Raw genomic sequence first — 20,667 nt, forward strand, 5'->3', positions numbered from 1 at the left:
AAAGGACTCACCTTATAAGATAATTCTATAATTTCTCAAAGATAAGAATTTTATATCTATAAGAATTTTGATGAGTTATCAAATTACAACATGAGAATGGTTGATTTGACTCTACTGGCCATGGAGCCAACAAAGAGAACAGCAGATCTCCCCAATGGGTTATCATCCATCATAAAAAAATCTACAATATAAGTCCCTAAGGAGCAGCGAATAATGATAAGCAAGGACAGAAACAAAAGTCAAATTCAAACAAGGAATGGTCTGCGTTTTGTAGTCTAAAACAAATTCTATAGAGTCAGGAAAAACATATGTATTAGTTGCAGATCTTTTTGAAAGACATATTTCTAAGGAAGCCCCCAATGTGAATGATTTTTCAGTCTGAGACTGGAAACACTAACCCATACAGTAACAGAACAGAAGTCCAGGGAAGAGTGAACAAGCTGCTCTACACATCTCACACGGGGTTTGAAAGCATTCACAAACTGAAGTTCCCTATCTGAAAAATGTCACCAGACAACAATGTTACCATGGGCCTTCTGATAGTGCATATGAATGGACTATGCATGGGTTGTTTTTTAAAATCCTCATTTGAGGACATGTTCTTATTGATTTGAGAGAGAGAGGAAGTTAGAGAAACATGGATGCGAGAGAGAAATATTAATCGGTTGCCTCCCTTAAGCATCTGACTAGGGATTAAATCTGAAAACTGGGTATGTGCCCTAACTGGGGATCGAACCTGCCACCTTCTGGAGGACAAGATGATACTTCAACCAAGCCACACTGGCCAGAGCTGCATGGGTTTTAACTTATCTGTTAACTCATAAAAACTGTTTGATTTCATACATTTGGAAGCCAGGAGCAAAGACTGGAGACTGTCTCACTGTTCTCAGCAATCTGAAGCCTAAGTCAATACCAATCAACTAGTTCCTCACTCTTCTGCCTTCCCAGAAGCCAGCAGAAAGGACTCAGAAATTCAATTAAAAGGCACATATTTGCAAAATGACTGATAGTGATAGTTCCATATTTCAGATCTTACAAAAGATAAAAGTGTCCTATTAATTACACTGAACAGGATACCTAGAATTATTGGCTCAATTCTACTAGAAATTTTCTCCAAGTTCAGTTTAAATATGAATCCTGCTAGGTCTGGAATTCCGAGAGTCATCTAGGCTAACTCTTAATTTATATGTAGAAACTTATCAATTGTGATACTCAGATGCATAAATAGATAAATGAAGATATTAATGAAAAAGACTTTGTGTCGAAAACACCATTAAGAAAAATAAATGGTGAATATAAAACTGCTCAAATATTACAACGAATTGTACAAATGTATATAAAAAGAGTTCCTACAAGTTAATAAGGAAAGATATTACTAACCTAATAGAAAAATGAGCAAAGAACATGAACTGGCAAATTATAAAAGAAGAACTACAAATGGCTAACAAATAGGCAGGGGAAAATTTGACCTCAATTGTAATTAAAGGTCAGATGAACAACAACAAAAATTGGATGTCATTTGTACTTTTCAATTTGGTGCTAAAAAATGTTGATAGTATCCAGTTCCATAAAGAGTTCAAAGAAATGATATTTTCATCCATTCTTGGTAACTCTGATGACTCTTCCAGAGTAAGCAGTGCATAGCAAATACCTAAGAGATTCACATAACCTTTGACCTAAAAACTTTACATATAGGAATTCATTCTAAGGAAGCGGGATGGGTATTTGTAAAAACTGAATTGCTCAGATGTTTTTTGAAACCTTTATCTAGAGAAAAAATTAAAAACAACTTAAATCAGCGGTTCTCAACCTGTGGGTCGTGACCATCGGAAAACACATATAGCATATCAGATATTTACATTACGGTTCATAACAGTAGCAAAATTACAGTTATGAAATAGCAACGAAAATAATTTTATGGTTGGGGGTCACCACAACATGAGGAACTGTATTAAAGGGTTGCGGCATTAGGAAGGTTGAGAACCACTGAAAATGCTCAACAAGAGGAGTCTAGTCAGAGAGACTGGAATATTCATAAAAGGGTGTTTGGACAGCCATGGGAAATTATGTAGAACATGTGATGATTAGGAAAGAAGTTCATTTGTGACAAATGGGAAAAAAGAAGCTATGTACACAAACAATGTAACCCATGTCAATACATTAACTATCAAAAACCATACACCTCAATGTCAAAAGGTTAAATATGGAGAGTCAGAGAACAGCAATTTTCTTTTCTTCTTTTTGGTTACCTTGACATTCCAAGTTGGTATGTTTTTTTCCCCCTGCTAGTAGTAGTTGGTATATTTTTTTCCCCTGCTAGTTTTTTAAAGAATACATATGCTGGATAGAAAAGAATCAAATTTTTGTGATGGGAGGACTGCATGGCGGACTTACAAACACAGCAACCACAAGTAACCATATAGGATGGTCTGAAATTAAAACTAAAATTCATGGTGGTTATCTTCCCTGACAAAAGTCAATCTTTACCTTAACTGAGCCTATCTGATGTCTTTAGGCATATAAAATAACATACTTTTGGGATAGCAAAGTAATTTCCGCTTTTCCTGGATGCCTCAGAATACAACCACTGGAGAAAAAAAAAAAGTAGAGACCACAAATCCCCTTATTGTTATTGTTATCATGTTAATTGTTGACTGTTAACTATCCTACAAATGTGATTTGTTTTACTTTTTACCCAATCCCAGAGATTTTGTTTTCTCCTGCCTCCCTAATCTATAACCAATGAATTTCATGTAACACCTTTACATCTTCCTCTTTGATTCTGATGTATAAAATAAGCAGTAAAACTGCCATTTTCCAGAACATTTCCTCAATCTATTAAGATTTTGCTTCCCGGCAACTGTTATCAGTTTGGCTGAAATAAACTCATAAAAATTCAATAGGTTTCAACATTTCTTACACTGACATTTACTTGCTGCAGTTAGCAGGATTCCAAAGAAGCTCATCCAGGACCACCCCGTGAACCTAGACCCAATGCTAGGTACCAGCAAGGGCCCAATGAGCCCCACTGGCTCCCAACCTCACATCAGGTAAACTTGGGTGAGTCATCTCTTTGAATTCACAACCTTCCCTTGCTTGTGGTCGAGGGCCTGACTTTATTTGAGCTGTTCTTAGAAAAATCTTTGAGGTGGCACTAAAGGATAGGAGTTGAGATGGGTGGCTGGTTTTAATTTTGTTTTTTTTTCAATCGGAACTATTTAACTGAAAATCTGAACAACAACACTTTTGTTGGATAAATGAAAGCCTGAACTCATTTGGCTCTGAAGATAAGGGGTACTTCCTCCCTCCAGCTTGAACTTCAGGTATTCTTAGGTGACTAAGAATCTTTGTGGAAGTGTCAGAGGGTATCCCTCACTATACGCATGAGCTTCATAGGGAATTCCAAGTCAGTTGTAATTAAATAATTGACTTGTCCTGGAGTGTGAGTTGGTTACTTAGTACTCTGAGTCCTCACAGCGGTACTGGACAGCTGGGAGAGAAATCAAGACACATAAGAGGGTTGACAAGTGACTGGGGAGGTGACAGCTCCTTGGAGCTCAACCCATAAGCTGCACACTTCAACCCACCACACAACATCCCTAGAAATTTGTTCAGACTCTGTAGATATCCAAAGAAAACTAAAATTAACATGGGAAATCATGCCTGTAAGGTTGACGGACCCCAAAAACCTTAGCTTCTGTTACCCAAAAAACTTTAGCTTCTGTTAATACTCCTGCAGGTTCTATGTATAATTTGTATGGAACTTCAACTTGCAAGTATCTATAGAAATGAGAAAATTTAACCAAAAATGGTATCAGCTTGAAAGTGCCAAAGTGAGGAATTTTTGACATCTCCAAATTGATTTTTCTGCATGCTCAATAAGAAAAAGCCAGCTCTAAAATTAAACTGAAAGAATGAGAAGCTTATCTTGATTGGAAATTAGAAGCTTCTAGGAGAGGCTCAGATAAATTATCTTTTCTACAGGAAGTTAATAAGAAAATTTTAGAGACTATCTCTGAACTAAAGGTTTCTGAAGCTAATAAATGCCAACATCCCTTCTACAGCTCTTCCATTATATCCTTTGCTCTCTGAGCTACTTTGTCCAGACTTGCCCTCCCCCTACCTTCTTTCTTTCATTTATATCTTCTCTACTACCACTTTCTATTGAATTAGGGGAAAATGAAAATAGAAATTCAGACAAGGATAAGCCAAGAATTCTAGCAGCTCCCTTCAGGGAAAAAAAGAGTCTCAGGTAGAAGGGAACCAGTGATTGTATAAGTTCCTTGGACCATCACATAATTAAGAAGGACCTCAATGGGTACAAAGGAATTTGTTAGAACATATGATCCTGGCTATTCTGACCTGTTGCAAATTATATACCTACTGGTTTCTGAGAGAAGGGCAATAGAATGGCTGAATAAGGTTAGCTGGCATACGTATGCAGAGTGTTTTTTAAAACAGAGACAGACTAGGAAAAATGCAGGGACTTAGCTCACTGGCTTTACCAAGCCATACCTAACATTTTCCCCTGGAAAATGAGCGGGACCTATATCCAGCAATATAAAAGAAGGCCTGATGAATCAGTGCTTGATATCTTTGAACGTTTTGAAAAACTTTCCAACAATACTCAGGTCTGCCTCCAGATAGTTTTAACGATCGTCAAAATGATCCCTTATTAAACTGACATTTTTGGAAGGACTAGATGAAGAACTTGTAACTTTGCTTAAACAATATAAACTGTCAGACCACACATAATGATGAACTGGTTATTCTGGCTGATGAACTATGTAAAACTATTTAAAGGAGAGAAAAAGATAAATCTACCAAAATTGTGAACTTACATCTCCAACAATTAAGCCAGGGGTCCTCAAACTTTTTAAACAGGGGGCCAGTTCACTGTCCCTCAGACCGTTGGAGGGCCAGACTATAGTTTAAAAAAAAACTATGAACAAATTCCTATGCACACTGCACATATCTTATTTTGAAGTAAAAAAACAAAACGGGAACAAATACAATATTTGTATTTGCATGTGGCCTGCGGGCCGTAGTTTGAGGACCCCTGAATTAAGCAATCAAGTCAGAGGTACACAAAGGTCTCTTAGAAAAGGGTAGAGGCGAGTCTATTTTTACTCTAAAACGCCAGGTTGCGATAGAAGGATTGTAGAAAACTAAAATAGAATTTAGGAAAAGAAAAAAAATAGAAGCAAGCATAGAGCTACTCTGAGGACTATCAGAGAGCATTTCTCCTTCTCCTTACTAATACTTTAAGATAAATTAAAATTATCATAAAGGGAAATTACTAAGGCCCTTGGAGATATTGGGGTTATTTTATCCATTCTTAGCCCTCTTCTTCAGAAGAAAGCTTTTGTACAAATGGTAGGGGTATCTAACTAACCAAGGACTGTTGTTAAATCAGAACCTATCCCCTTCCAACTAGGGAATGTTATGGGCAACATATATTTTTACTAGTCAAATCAGTCTCAATTCACCTAATTGGGAGAGATTTTTTTGAAACCCATGATGCCCACATACTAGTATCCTTTTTCCCAGAAGGGTGAAATGTATTTAGAACTAAATGAATTGGATACTGAGTCAATTGGAAAAATAATGATTTTAAAGAAACTTCTACATAAGGAAAAATAATCTTGAGACTGAATGTTTGTTGCAGGACATTCCAATGCAATTTTGGGCCTTTCCAATGGCAAGATCAAGTAAGTCACTCCTATTAAAATAACTATTTTTATTTTTTTGGTTAATACTCACCCGAGGAAATCTTTTCCATTGACTTTTAGAGAGAGTGGAAGGGAGATGGAGACACACAGAGAGAAACACTGATTGGTTGCCTCCAGCATGCACCCTGGCTGGGGCTGGGGTTCAAGCCTGCAACTGAGGTATGCGCCCCTGACTGGAATTGGACCCTTCAGTCTGTAGGCTGATACTCCAACAGCTGAGCCAAACCAGCTAGGGCTAAAATAACTATTGATAATACTTTGCCTCTACCTAATATTCACCAATATCCTTAAAGATCTGATGTACTAACTGGAATTAAGCCCATTATACAAGATTACTTAAAAGGGGGACCTAAAATTCCATGTACAAGTCTCTGTAATTCTCCTATCCTTCCAGTAAAAAAACCAAATGGAAAAGGATGGAGATTTTTTACAGGATCTTATAGCTATAAATAAGATAGTTATTCTGAGACATCCTGTGGTTCCATATACGTTGTTATCAGCTCTTCCTAGGGACTGCCAATATTTTTCAGTAATAAATTTATGTAGTGCCTTTTTCAGCATTCCAGTAGAAAAAGACAGTCAATATCTCTTACCTTCACCTGGGAAGACTGCCAATTTACTTGGACTGTAAGGCCCCAGGAATATACAGAGTCCCACCTATTTCTCCCAGATATTAAAAATTGATTTAAATGATGTTAAATTTCCTAGAGATTCCACTTTAATCCAATATGTGGATGATTTACTTTTGTGCTCTAGGACATTACTAGACTGCCCAAAGGACACAATTTACCTATCACAACAGCTAGCTGTAAAAGGACATAAGGTCTCAAAGGATAAGCTTCAATTTTGCTTACCTCAAGTAAAACACCTTGGCCATCTCATACCTAAAGATGAGCTACTGATTAACCTTGAGAGACTCAGAGGAATCCTATCTTTTCCTCTTCCAAAAAGAAGAAAGCAGCTTAGAGAATTCCTGGGTTTGAATGGATATTGTCACAACTAGTTTCCAAATTTTTCAGTAATGACCCATCCTCTACATGTCCTATTAAAGTCAGATCATCCTGATCCAATTCAATGGAACCCCAAAGGGAAACAAGCCTCTACAAGGCTCTAAAGGAAGTATAATATAAAGCTCCTGTTCTGGGACAACCTACTTACAAATTTCCTTTCTTCCTTTTCAACATAAAAATAAAGGGAATGCTTTAGGAGCTCTAACTCAGAAACATGGAGATCATCACAAACCTATAGGCTATGATAGTGAGCAATTAGACTCAGTAGCAAAAGGGGTTCCTCCCTGGATGAGGGCCATCTCTGCTATAGCCATGTTATGTACACAAACAGAAGAGATAATTATGGACTCTCCTTTAACTATTCATGTTCCTCATTCTGTTGAATCTTTACTGAACTCTCATCACACCCAACACTTCTCTGTCAGTCCATTGGCTTCTTATGAACTACTCCTGCTTTCTGTACCTAATGTTACTTTTACTTGGTGTAATGGTCGAAACCCTGCAACTTTGTTACCTGCTTTACAGGATGAACACACCCACAATTGTGTTTTGCTTACTGACCACCTTCTGGTTCCTAGAAATGATTTACAGGAAACGGCCAGTGATAATGCTGATTTAACTTGGTTTAAAGATGGATCTTATCAGAAAGATAAATGGGACATTACAGAGCTGGATATGCAATAACTTCCATGGTGGACATAATTGAAAGTTTCTATCTACCTGAAATAAAATCTGCACAGCAAGCTGAACTAATTGCTCTAACTTGGGCTTGTCAGTTGGCCAAAGATCAAGTAGCCAATATTTGCACTGATAGTCACTATGCATTTGGTGTAGCTCATGACTTTGGAATGTTATGGAAGCAGTGAGGCTTCCTAACTTTCTCAGGGCAGCTCATGTAAAATGGAAAATTGGTTGCAGAATTATTAGATTTCATTCAGCAACCCAAACAATTAGCAATTATCAAAATCCCAGGATACTCTAAAACTACCGCCATGGAAGCAAAAGGAAACCATTTAGCCTATGCTGCAGCCTGGCAGGTGGCGTTAAACAGTCAAGTTATTCATACCTGAGAATGCTCCTTGCTTTCTATTAAATCAATAACAGACTATCTTTTACAGTTCCAACAGAGCTGTGGAAGAAGAAAAAAGGATATGGCAACAAAAAGGGGGAACCTTTGACCCAGGCAAACAGAAGTGGATTGGACCCAATCAGAAATCAATCTCACCAATAGGGGTCCAACTCCCTATACTGAGCTAACACATTGGAGACCTGAAAAGATGATTTAATGGAGTAAACAATATTACTGGAAACTTTCTCCTACTGTAGCTCATAAAGAGTTTAGCAGATGTTCCATTTATTCAAAATATAACCCAGGAAAACCAATTCATAGATCCCAATGACATTTTCCACTTCTTTTAGGTCAATTTGAGGTATGGCAATTATATTTTATCCAAATACCACAATTTCAGGGATACAAATATATATTAGTTATGATTTGTATGTTTTTTCACTAGTTCGAGGCATTCCCTTACAGGGGAACAACAGCCTTAATGGTTGGTAAATTGTTATAGAAAAAATAATTCCCAACTGGGGAATTTCCTCTGAGTGAGTCACAGTGACCATGGACTCATTTCACTGGGAAAATAATAAAATCCACAATTGTTACTGTGCTTATCAACCTCAGTCCTCTGGTTTGGTGGAATGTAGTATGGTACAATAAAAGTTCAACTAGCCAAAATTTCAGAAGCCTTTAATCTCCCCTGGACAAAAGCTCTCCCTCTAGTGCTCCTCAACTTAACATACACTCCTTTTGGTAAACATAGACTTTCTCTTTATGAAATAGTCACTGGATACCCTATGCATCTGCATGAAAGGGCATATGAATCAACTTTACTAAAAAGAGACATTCTACATTATTGGTGAGGAATAATTAATCAGTTTAAGGAGATCAATAAATTAGTAACCAATTCATTTCACAGTATATTCCCTGAGAAGAAGATTTCAAAGACCATGGCTTATAACCAGGAGATTTGGTCTATTGGAAAAGACATCAAGAAAAAAAAGACTCTCTCCAACCTCATTGGAAGGGACCTTACTAGGTATTACTAACCAACCCATGCGCAGCCAAACTCAAACGAGTTTACTCATGGATACACATTTCTCATTTAAAAAAGGCACCTAACTGCGCGAAAGGATTTCTACTCCTGTCTCTGACACTTATCTCCATCTACAGCGAAGATCAAATATTTTTTGAGAAGTTGCTCCAAGACATCAACAAGGCCTGTATGCTCACAAATTGATGTTGAAAATTGTTAAATTTGTTCTTTGAACTTCTCTCAAACCTTGCTCTTATATCACCTAATTGTTATTGATTGAATATACATAAAAGGATTCTTCTATTGTTACTATCCTCCTTATGGTTTCCTAATGGAAACAGTATTTATCTCCTCAGGCCCCCTTTCTTATTAGATACAAAAAATTTAACTTGGGTACCTGCTAACCTTTCTCACCTACCAGACAACGATATTCTGATTTTCAGTTATGATAATAAAGTTAACGCTTTGTTGAACCATGACCTCCTGGTTCATAGGTCGATGCTCAACCACCAAGCCATGTTAGCTGGGCTGATGTATCTTAAAAGCCCAGGCGCACCTCAGTTAGATCTTAAGATTAGATTCTCAGTAGTTCAACTGGCTGGCATAGGGACCATCCTCAAAATAAGACTAGAATACTTCCAATGGGAATTAGATGGGCAATACTTAAAAATAGTAAACAATGGAAACCCAGCTCACTATCTAATTGTAAAAATCAAAGAGGTGAATGGTTATGCCCCCAATCTATATGGAATACTGAATTCACCCAATCCTGGCCTATTGTATTTACCCTAACAAATAACAATATATGGTATATAGTAAAAGGTCATTTTTAGGGAAGGGTTAGGAAATTCTTCTGTTATACTAAGTAATTTTTATTGTAACAATCCCAAATATACATGGACAACATAAGAAACATTCAAGCCCATGAAGAATTTTGTGAGTTTATTTGAACCAAACCTTGTCCACAATTGTCAGGAAGCAAAATCTCAATGGATTGAGATAATGCTCCAGAGAATGGCAGTTTCACACCTTATTTTATACATTACAATCAAAAGCGGAGACGTAAGTGGACAGATGGGAGGCGGGAGAAAGCAAAGTGGGATTGGGGAACCCCTGGGATTGGATAAAAAGTAAAATGACAGACACTTCTTTCACTGAGGTGGGTGCAGGATAGTTAATAGTCAACAATTAACTCAATGACAATGAGGGGATTTGTGGTCTCTGCAGAGCGGTGCCTGTGCTTTGAGGGTTCTGGAAAAAGGGAAATTCCCTTGACATTCTAATGATATGTTATCGTAGATGCAAAAAGATAAGAGACAGGCTCACTTAAGGTAAAGATTGACCTTTGTCAAGGAAGATACCGGCCTAGGGCATGACTACCCACCATAAACTGCTTTTCGTTTAAAAAGTTTTCATTTCAGACCATCCCTGTGGTTATTTTAGGTCTGTGAGTTTGCAAGGTCACCATGCAGGCATGCCCTGAGCTAGTCAGGTAGCATGTGGCCTCTTTTCGTCCACAACATTAAATACTATGGTAATATGACATAATACTGAAATTATAGGCAAATAACTTTGCCTGAGGTTAATAAAACCTATGATAATATTGATACTGAAAACCCAATATAGTGAGAAATTAAACTTAATCCTCCTCATGAAGTCATTTCTATGGAAACTAACTGGCCAGAAGAAAAATTAGAGTTTCTGGATAATAAAATGGTATTAAGTATTAATTTGTATGGCCAAATATATCATAAAGTATAATGACAGTGAACAAAGGAGAAAAACATAGTACCAGTTTAATAAAAAATTATGATAATACATGAAATGAGTTATTTGGTTACTGGTTTAATACTGTTGTTCTTGTTCCTAGTATGCAAATATTATACTAGATGTAGAAAACTTAAAAGAAGCAGCAAAAACACTTGAATCATAGTAGCTCAAATATGAAAAATGATCTAGAATATTTTTAATAAAGACATACAGGATCGGAGTGACTCCCATTCACCTGCTTTTTTTCTTTTAAAAAGAAATTAAATACATGAAATAATAATTTGGCCTTGAATGCCATCTAAGGCTATGGTCTTGACATTCCCAGTGATCCACTCTGTTCATTCAGCAAGACAAAGGCTGACTCTGAAACTTCCTAGGAATAAGTCTTCCTAGTACCCTGGGGCCATGTTATCCAACCAAAAGGATGGTCCTCCATGCATCCTTCAGATTGATTAATGATCAAAAGGGGAAACTGTGGATGAGAAAGGGGAAGCGACACACATACTAAACCTGATGAGCTCAGGGGAAGCCTGCCTGGTGGCCTTACAAACTCAGCCATGAAAGTAACCACACAGAAGAGTCTGAAATTAAAACTTTCTAACTAAAAGCAATTCATGGAAGGTAGTCATATCCTAGCCAGTACCTCCGCTGACAAAGGTCAATCTTTACCTTAACTAAGCCATTTTACTGTCTTTTTGCATCTGGGATAACACACTTTTAAAGTAATTCCCACCCTCTTAGGCAACAACCACCAGAGCAGAGAGCACAAATCCCATCATTGTTATTGTTATCATGTTAATTGTTAATGGTTAACTATCCTATACCCACAAATGTAAAAAGAAGTATGTCTATTCATTTTACTTTTTATCCAATCACAGAGATTTCCCTGCTTTGCTTTCTACTGCCTCCTAATCTATCACCAATGGATTTCATGTAGACCCTTAATTCTTCCCCTTTAATTCTGATGTATAAAATAAGTGCTTAAAGTGATGTATAAAATAAGCGGTGACTGGAACATTTTCTCAATCCATTGAGGTTTTGCTTCCAGGCAATTGTGGTCAGTGTGGCTCAAATAAACTCATAAAATTCTCTATAGGTTTGAATGTTTCTAATGTTGACAACACAAAGAGAAAGTGAATGTGAAAGCATTTAATAAAACTGAATTCCCTTCTGTATGTAAATCAGTGCTATTAATGCAGATACAGAAAAGCAAGAGAATGAAAAGCCATAGATGTGGACAGCTGATGACATTTTCCCACATTACACAAATTTAACTGACCCTTTCTCAAGAACATTCCTCTTGCACACCTGAAGCTAAACTTTCAGTGTTTATAGAGAAAGACAAGCATCATCGCTTAAGTTGTATCTAAGTTATAGGAAAGGGATTTTATCTATGTAGCAATTAAAAGCAAGGGAAAGTGTTCAGATGAATATTCAAGAGAGAACAAGAAACCAGCCCATCATTTAGGGAGAGGTGAGGGGATTCCTGTGACCAGTCACATGTCTGATTGATGTGTGTGTGTGGGCAAAAGGACCAACTTATTCTACCAGTGACACCAGCAGATCACTCTGCTTTGTTTGGAGTTTTCCCAGGTGGGAGCAAACATCATTTAAAATAAAAGGAGTATTAAGGCTCTTTGTATTTTAATGAAGCACCCAACTCATTTTTTTTCATATAAAGTAATTACAAATTTTTCTGATTTAAAGTATGTAGCTCAATAATGTAATTGCCTAATAGATTATGCGGGTGCTGTGGACCTTATCGAGTCTTGAGCGGACATAATCCCAGTTTCAGAGCTTAATGATGTATTTACTCAAGAGATGGATTGACTCCCGCTGACAGCAAGGGGACCCACAGGTAAACATCATTTACTTGTGCTGTTTAATTAGCCATTTACCCAAGAGATCAAAGTAAATATTTCTGAGCTTCATTAGACTCTTACTTAACCAAGTAATTACTAGGAAAGCTTTCTTAAATTTTGAAAATCTTTAAGAATTTTATCTATAGAGAAATATTTAACCCATATTATTTACTAAATGTATATATTGTTTCAATGCAGGATAACAACTCCGAGATACTTGATTTTGCTAATTGTAAACGGATGTTACATAAACTAAAATAGTCCTAGAACCCACAAAAGCATTTTAGTCCTAAAGCTCCCAACGCTTGCCCTTCCCATATAATTTTGGTAACAATGTTCACTGCTGCTGTGCATTTCTTCATTCAGAACCTAACCATTTGTGAAACTGCTGCTTTACTTCCATCTTTAAGCACAGATGTTGTCATTAATTTATTGATAATTGTTATGATTGCCACTAAGATGAGATCATGATGATTTAAAGGAACAAAGCAGAATATCATTTGATTCCCGAATTTTTAACTGGGCAGCCTCCTCTCATTAATAATGGAGTTATTATTTGAAAATTGTAAGTGGATCGGTTGTCTAGAACTTGGAATATGTTTTCTAATATAAACAACACCCTTTAAAAAAAGTTTAGATAACAAAGAGCATTCAACCAATACTTATTTCACCATTGACACAGCTGATGTGATGTATGAGACAGGCTAGTAAGCCAGGACAGGTGGAATAGGGAAACTGGGACAGATAGCTGAAAAAACAAACAAAGCAATTTACAGCAGCTATAGAAGATCACCTCCTTAGAAATAACATCTAGGCCTCAGTTGTATTTCAGCTCCAGACCCAGAAAAGCAGCAAAACCAGGTAGGCAGCACCAGGACCAGCTGCAATGACTGACAACCCCCTTCCCTGATACTGACCAATCAGTAGAGACCAAGGCCTGGAGAAGCACAGCTAGAAAACTGACAAATATTCTACTGAAACCCTCCTGAGACCTCCCCTAAGATTCCCACCTTCAAGAAAGAGATAAAGCCTCAAGACAGCCCTAACTGGTTTGGCTCAGTGGGTAGAGCGTCGGCCTGCAGACTGAAAGGTCCCAGGTTCGATTCCAGTCAAGGGCATGTACCTTGATTGTGGGCACATCCCCAGTAGGAGGTGTGCAGGAGGCAGCTGATCCATGTTTCTCTCTCATCGATGTTTCTAACTCTCTATCCCCCTCCCTTCCTCTCTGTAAAAAATCAGTAAAATATATTTTTTTTAAAAAGCCTCAAGACGAAAGACCCGCACTTGCTCTCCTTCTAGGGAGCAGCCCCCGCCATTCCCTATCCTCTCTTCTTCCCCCACTTCTCCCCCAACAGGCATGCATCTCCTAAACTCCAAAGGACCCCATGAGGCTTGCAACCAGGGAGGCAATGATTAGCTCATCCCGGGCTAATCCCCTAAACTTCTACCCAAGGCCTCTTTTTCACTGACTTCCCAGAGAGCTAAGGCAGCCCAGCCTAGGCTCTCCTGCTGCTTCTATGCTAAGTCCTTTCTTGTTTTATGTCCCCAGCTTCAATAAATGTTCCCTCATAGTCATCTGGATTTGTGTTGCGAAATTTTTCCTGCATGAAGTCAAGAACCCACACACTACAAGCGAAGCCTAGGTAGACCCCCAAGGGCCAGGTCTCCTTTCCAGTAGCAGTACTTGTTATAAACAATTTTATTACAGAACTAGAGGTCCTGTGTATGAATTCGTGCACGGGTGGGGTATGGCTGGCCCAGTGGTTGAACTCCCGCCGAGGGGACAATTTGCATATTAGCCTTTTATTATACAGGATAGTACTAAATGAACTGGGCAATGAAATTTGAAAACAAAGTCCTTCTTAAGATCTACATTTATCAACAGTTATGGAATGGATTTAGAAAACATAGGTTCTGTTATTCCTAAAAAACATTATTCTTTCTGAAAGAACATTCACACAAATGGTATCATACCTCAGCCAAAACAAAACTGTTATTTACTGATTCACACATCATGCAGAAAGTGAAAATGTTTTCAAAAAGGATATACACAAGGTTATTTTTTAAAAGGAGCATGAGATCCTTGAGATGCATATGGGGCTCTATCTGTAGCTGTAATAATTTATTACAGAAGAAAGAAAGATGAGAGGAAGGTGGCTCGAGAAGGGAGAGGAGGAGAAAGGAGAGGAGAGATGAAAGAAAGAGCTGTAGAAGAAAGGGAAGGGAGGTGAAAAAGGGAGAGAGAGAGAGAGGGAATGAGAGGAGAGAGAAAAGAAGTAAGAAGATGGGGGAGAGAAGGAAGATGAGGATGAGGTCAGAAACAATATAGAATGATGGTAATAACACAAGTGAATTTGGGTTGGTAGGTACATTGTATCATCCTATGTATATATGTTTGATATACTTTTAAAAAGTCCTTTTACTCTCTCCTACTCTGTGTCTCTTTTTTAAATCCTCACTTGAGGACATGCCTTCTATTGATTTTTAGAAAGAGAGGATGGGAGAGGAGGGAGGGAAAGAAGGGAAGAGAAACATCAGTGTGAGAAAGAAACATCAATAGACTGCTTCCTGTACGTGCCCCCACCGGATATTGAACCTGCAACCTATGTATGCGTTTGACCGGGAATCGAACCTGCAACCATCTGGTGCATGGGATGATGCTCCAACCAACAGAGTCACCTGGCCAGGGCCCTTCTACTCCCTTTTAATTTAAGAGGCAAGGAAAGGGCAGGGACTTGAGATCTGAAAGTTCCCTGAAAGACTTCAGGGAAGATGGCAGAGGCTCTGGACATACAGCAACACAAGTGCACAACTCTGAGACAGAGGTGGCAAGGCTCCAGGAGGGGCACATGTAGAATCCTTGAACTATGTGCACGATAAAAATAACAACTTAAAAAGGATCAAAGACAGAAAACCCTATATTATGCATATGGAGGAGAAACAGTGATTTGCAATAAGACAAATTCATATTAAACTTAGGAGAAAAAAGACCATCTCTTTGACTACGGCTTTTCTAGGAAATGACAGACTGGGCTTTGCATTCCCTTTGTGCTTCCTTCCCATGGGAGGGACCTTGCTCCACCAGTTTCTCTCTTCTCTCTCTCTCTCTCTCTCCCCCTCATTACCAACTCCTAAGTCTGGCCCCTCCTTGTCTTGTCTGAACCCCCGCAGGGTTCCCTCCTCCTGGTCTCAGTCCTAAGCCAAGCAGGTGACATTCCCCAAAGCACTGCAGAATCTTATTATAGCCCTGCTCAGAAAGCTCTCATGGCTTTCCAACATCTATTCAACTCAACATAAGCTCCCTCGCCTGGCCTGGACCCACACAACTGGGCCAGGGAACACCTTGGACTTTCTCGCCCACTATCCCCAGCCTGGTGCCCACACTTCGGCCACAGAGGATGACCCCGCTCCATTTCCTGAATATATGTTGGCTTTTCTGGTCTGTTCTCTGGCTCATAACAGTCCTTCCCTCTCATCCCACCCTGTACTCATAGCCTGTCAAATCTTGTTAGTCTTTTAAGGGTTGCCTCCTTCTTGCCCACGTTTCTTCCATTGTAAAGTCTGCCCTCATTGCTGCTCCAGATAGGTTGGCTCCCTTTTCTGAAGACCCACATTTTTTGCCACTTTCTTATTACATGCATCCCACTATGCTATTCCCCAGAATGGGGCCACATTTTATTGATGTCTTTCCCTCCAATGGTGCCTGTGTACAGAAATGGATTATATAAATACATAATTGCTGAATTGACATGAATGACCAACCATACAGTGTTTTGAAAGTGAGTGAAGAAAGAAAACCAGAATGCTACAAGATGCTTCTAAGCTCCTTGGAAAATGTTGTGGTAGATGTGTTTAATTAGATCTTATATCTAGGACCCGAAATAACTTTATGTAAGGAGGTGAGATTCCTACACAAACAATATGCAAAAGGCCTGAGATCAGAAAGTTAAAACCAACCACAAGACCTCATTTATTAGTTATTTTCTCAAATATGTTAAGAATGTAACTATTTCCTCAAATCATTACCTTGTATATCTTGAAACTTAAAAAAAAATGACTAACCTTTGTCCTCTGGTCCACATTTTTGACTGGGAACACTTCAGACAGTTTAGCTATCTCTTCTTCGACAGAATTATAATGTTCTTTTAAGGTGGCAACACCCTGACTCAATGGTGCCCCTAATAAGCCTGAGGCCGGTGCTTGGTCAGATCTATAAAACAGAAACAGGAGAAACATTAGAGATTTGTAAGTTTGGGTTACTTATGCGATTCCCACATTTTAAAAGGCCCCATAATCAAGTTAGTAGAAGGTAATCCAGAAAAGCCTGGAACCTAATTTATTCTGGACTAAGGACATTTTTAGAGTTCAGGTACATTTAAAAATTTTTTAAAATTTTATTCTGGTTATCATTTGATTGTTAGACAAGCAATCTCAACTTTGGCTGTGCAGTGGAACCATCTGGGAAAATCTGGGAAATGTAACTACCTGGTGCCACCCGCTACAGAGTCTAGGAAAATAGGTCTGGGGTGTGAGCCGGCCATAACAATTTTTTAAGGCATATAGAGTGCTCTAACGTGCAGTCATGGCTTCAAATCACTGCATACATAGCCATGCTCCTCTTAAATGTCGTTAAAAGAAATAGGTCACATTTTCATCTCAACAATAGTTTATCTTGGTTATACTCTTACTATGGTCTACTTATAATTAAAAATATTAAGGTAGCATTAGGAAAGAGTTAAAAAGTAAGCCAACCTTGCATATATACTATGGTATTTGGATGCTGAAAGGAACCAGGGCCCCTTAGAAAAATTCCCTATTCCAGTTCTGGGGCAGGAAATGTACAAGAGAGCCTGAAATACCTTATCATACCAGAAAGGAAGGAAGCTATCAAGGGCTACTGAGTCATGTCAAAAGTCACAGGAGCTATCTTAGAGTGGGAATCCCACTGGCCAAAGATGGCACAATTTGAGTACCAAAAAGAGTAATGGTGACAATGGACTGACATAACTAGTATATAGAAAGCCATGACTTCTTTTAAACAATAAATAAAAATGAAATTAAAATGGATTTAGCCTTAAAAAGGAAAGAAATTTTGCCACATGCTACAATAGGGATAAATCTTAAGGCCATTATGCTAATTGAAATAAGCTGGCCATAAAAAGACAAATACTGTATGATTCCACTCACATAGGTTATTCAAATTCATAGAAAGAGAAAGGAGGATGGAAATTGCCAGGGACTGGAGGAGGGAGAAAAGGAGAGTTGTTTAATGGTATAGATAGAGTTTCAGTTTGGTAAAATTAAAAAGTTCCTACCCTGGCTGGTTTTGCTCAGTGGATGGAGAATTGGCCTGCGGACTGAGGGATCCCGGGTTCGATTCTGGAAAGGGGCACATGCCTGAGTTTCGGGCTTGATCCCCAGTGGGGGGTGTGCGGGAGGCAGCCAATCAATGATTCCTTCCCATCATTGATGTTTCTATCTCTCTCTCCCTCTCTCTCTCTGAAATCAATAAAAATATTTTTAAAAAAAGTTCCAGAGATTGGTTGCACAACAATATGAATGTACTTAACACTACTGAATTGTACACTTAAAAATGGTTAAGCTGCTAAATTTTATGTGTGTTTTACCACAATAAAAAATATAAACAAAATAACCTTTGGATGCTGCTAGGGCAACAATTTGTTATTCTGAAAATTGTAAGTAAAGGGATAGAATCACACATTTATCCTGTTTTTGTGGTAAAAATGTACATTTCAGAGTTACCAAGTAGTTGATGGGAAAAGTTCTTCCAACTAATAAATGCAGAAGAATGAATTAGAAAAATCACCATTTTGAAAGTCCAAATTAATCAATGCATGTAGGAAGTCACCATAATTTTGTGATTGCATAATAGGAAACTTTATATTAGAGCATCGTCTGCCAATGCTCGAATCCATGGATTAGTCTTAGCAACACTAACAATGGGATGACCAGACATGTGCTGCCTGAGGAAGTGTAATAAAAAGTACAAAAAATCAATGAAACCAAGAGCTGGTACTTTGAAAGGATAAAGAAAATTGATGAACCATTAGCCAGACTCATCAAGAAACAAATAGGACCCAAATAAATAAAATCAGAAATTAAAGTGGAGGAGTAACCATTGACAACACAGAAATACAAAGGATTGTAGGAAAATACTATGAACAGCTATATGCCAACAAGCTGGACAATGTGGATGAAATGGACAAATTCCTAGAAAAATATAATCTCCAAAAACTGAATCAGGAAGAATCAGAAAACCTGAAAAGGCCAATAACAACTGATGAAATGGAAGCAATAATAAAAAAAAAATTCCCAGAAAACAAAAGCCCAGGTCCAGATGGCTTCATAGGGGAGTTTTACCAAATATTCAAAGAACTAACTCCTATATTCTTCAAACTATTCAAAAAAATCCAAGAGGAAGGAACACTTCCAAGCTCTTTTTATGAGGCCAGCATTACCCTAATTCCAAAACCAGATAAAGACACTACAAAGAAAGAGAATTACAGGCCAATATCCCTGATGAACATAGATGCTAAAATCCCCAACAAAATATTAGCAAGTATATTAAAAATATCATACACCATGACCAAGTGGGATTTATTCCAGGGATGCAAAGCTAGTGCAGTATTTGCAAATCAATAAATGTGATATATGACATAAAAAGATTGAAAGACAAAAATCACACGATCGGAGAATCGAAGATGGCGGCATAGGTAAACACCGGAGACTGCTGCCACAAACAACCACTTCAAAAATACAACTAAAAGACGGAACGGACATCAACCAGAACCACAGGAAGGCTGGCTGAGGAGAGATTCTTCTACTAGAAGGAAAAACAACAGCATTCCGAGGCTCAGAAGAGGCGCAGTATGGAAAATTTAAAGGTATGGTGGTGCGCGCGCAAAGCGGGCTGATGGCTGAGGGCGCAGTTGTCGTTTTCAATCAGGAGGGAGTCTCAGACTCTGGGCTACAGATCTGGGCGTGTCTCTAGGGACCCAGACTCAAACGGGAGAAGCGGGACTGTCTGGCTATGGTCCCTCCGAGGTTTGCAGCAGTTGTTGGGACAGAGAGTCGGAGCCTCTGGGGACGGACTGAGAGCAGCCATAGCTGCTCCCTCCACCTGCCCTGTTGATCCCGCCCCGCCCAAGCCCTGCGCAGAGCCATTTGCCAGATCACCTCAGGCAAAGGCTAGATTAGCGCCTCCCCAGAGGACTGAAGTTTTCCCACAGCTGATTCTCACAGCCAGTCGGCCTGGTGGTCAAATCCCTCTAGTATTAACTACAACAATTAAGGCTTAACTAGAACAAGACTGTACACAAAGACCACAAGGGGGTGCACCAAGAAAGCATAAAAGATGCGGAGACAAAAAAACATGACAGAAATGGAGGATATGGAGCTAAAAATCGCAATTTTGAGGGCTTGCAATAAACTTGAGCAGAGCCTCACGAAAACTAATGAGACCCTCGATGCTACGATAAAGAAATTAGAAAGTAAGCATACACGGACTGAAATAAAGAATATTATACCCAATAGCAGACCAGAGGAGCACAAGAATCAAGCCAAAGATTTGAAAGCAAAAAACACCCAACTGGAAAAGCAAAATGAAAAAAGAATCCAAAAGTGTGAAGATAGTGTAAGGAGCCTCTGGGACAGCCTCAAGCGGACTAATATCAGAATAATAGGAGTGCCAGAAGATGAGAGACAGCAAGATATTGAAAACCTATTTGAAGAAATAATGGCAGAAATCTTCCCCACCTGGTGAAAGAAATGGACTTACAGGTCCAAGAAGTGCAGAGAACCCCAAACAAAAGGAATCCAAAGAGGACCACACCAAGACACATCATCATTAAAATGCCAAGAGCAAAAGACAAAGAGAGAATCTTAAAAGCAGCAAGAGAAAGAGACTCAATTACCTACAAGGGAATACCCATACGACTGTCAGCTGATTTCTCAACAGAAACTTTGCAGGCCAGAAGGGAATGGTAAGAAATATTCAAAGTGATGAATACCAAGAACCTACAACCAAGATTACTTTATCCAGCAAAGCTATCATTCAGAATTGAAGGTCAGATAAAGAGCTTCACAGATAAGGAAAAGCTAAAGGAGTTCATCACCACTAAACCAGTATTGTACGAAATGCTGAACGGTATCCTTTAAGAAGAGGAAGAAGAAAAAG

At 38.6% G+C, this 20,667-nt stretch overlaps 1 protein-coding gene across 3 annotated transcripts in view; it reads right to left on the bottom strand.

Moving 5' to 3' along the window:
• KIZ (kizuna centrosomal protein) overlaps positions 1 to 20,667 on the bottom strand; it is a 125,752-nt gene that overhangs the window by 39,438 nt on the left and 65,647 nt on the right. For all 3 annotated transcript variants that reach the window (XM_070421423.1, XM_070421424.1, XM_070421422.1), the window contains one exon: positions 16,533 to 16,680. In XM_070421423.1, coding sequence (XP_070277524.1) covers positions 16,533 to 16,680 — 148 coding nt within the window. The remainder of the gene's footprint in view (positions 1 to 16,532; positions 16,681 to 20,667) is intronic.

Source organism: Myotis yumanensis, unplaced genomic scaffold (genome assembly GCF_028538775.1).
Source record: "Myotis yumanensis isolate MYYU_CA2020_CCGP unplaced genomic scaffold, mMyoYum1.0.hap1 SCAF_7, whole genome shotgun sequence".
Classification (NCBI taxonomy): Eukaryota; Metazoa; Chordata; class Mammalia; order Chiroptera; family Vespertilionidae; genus Myotis; species Myotis yumanensis.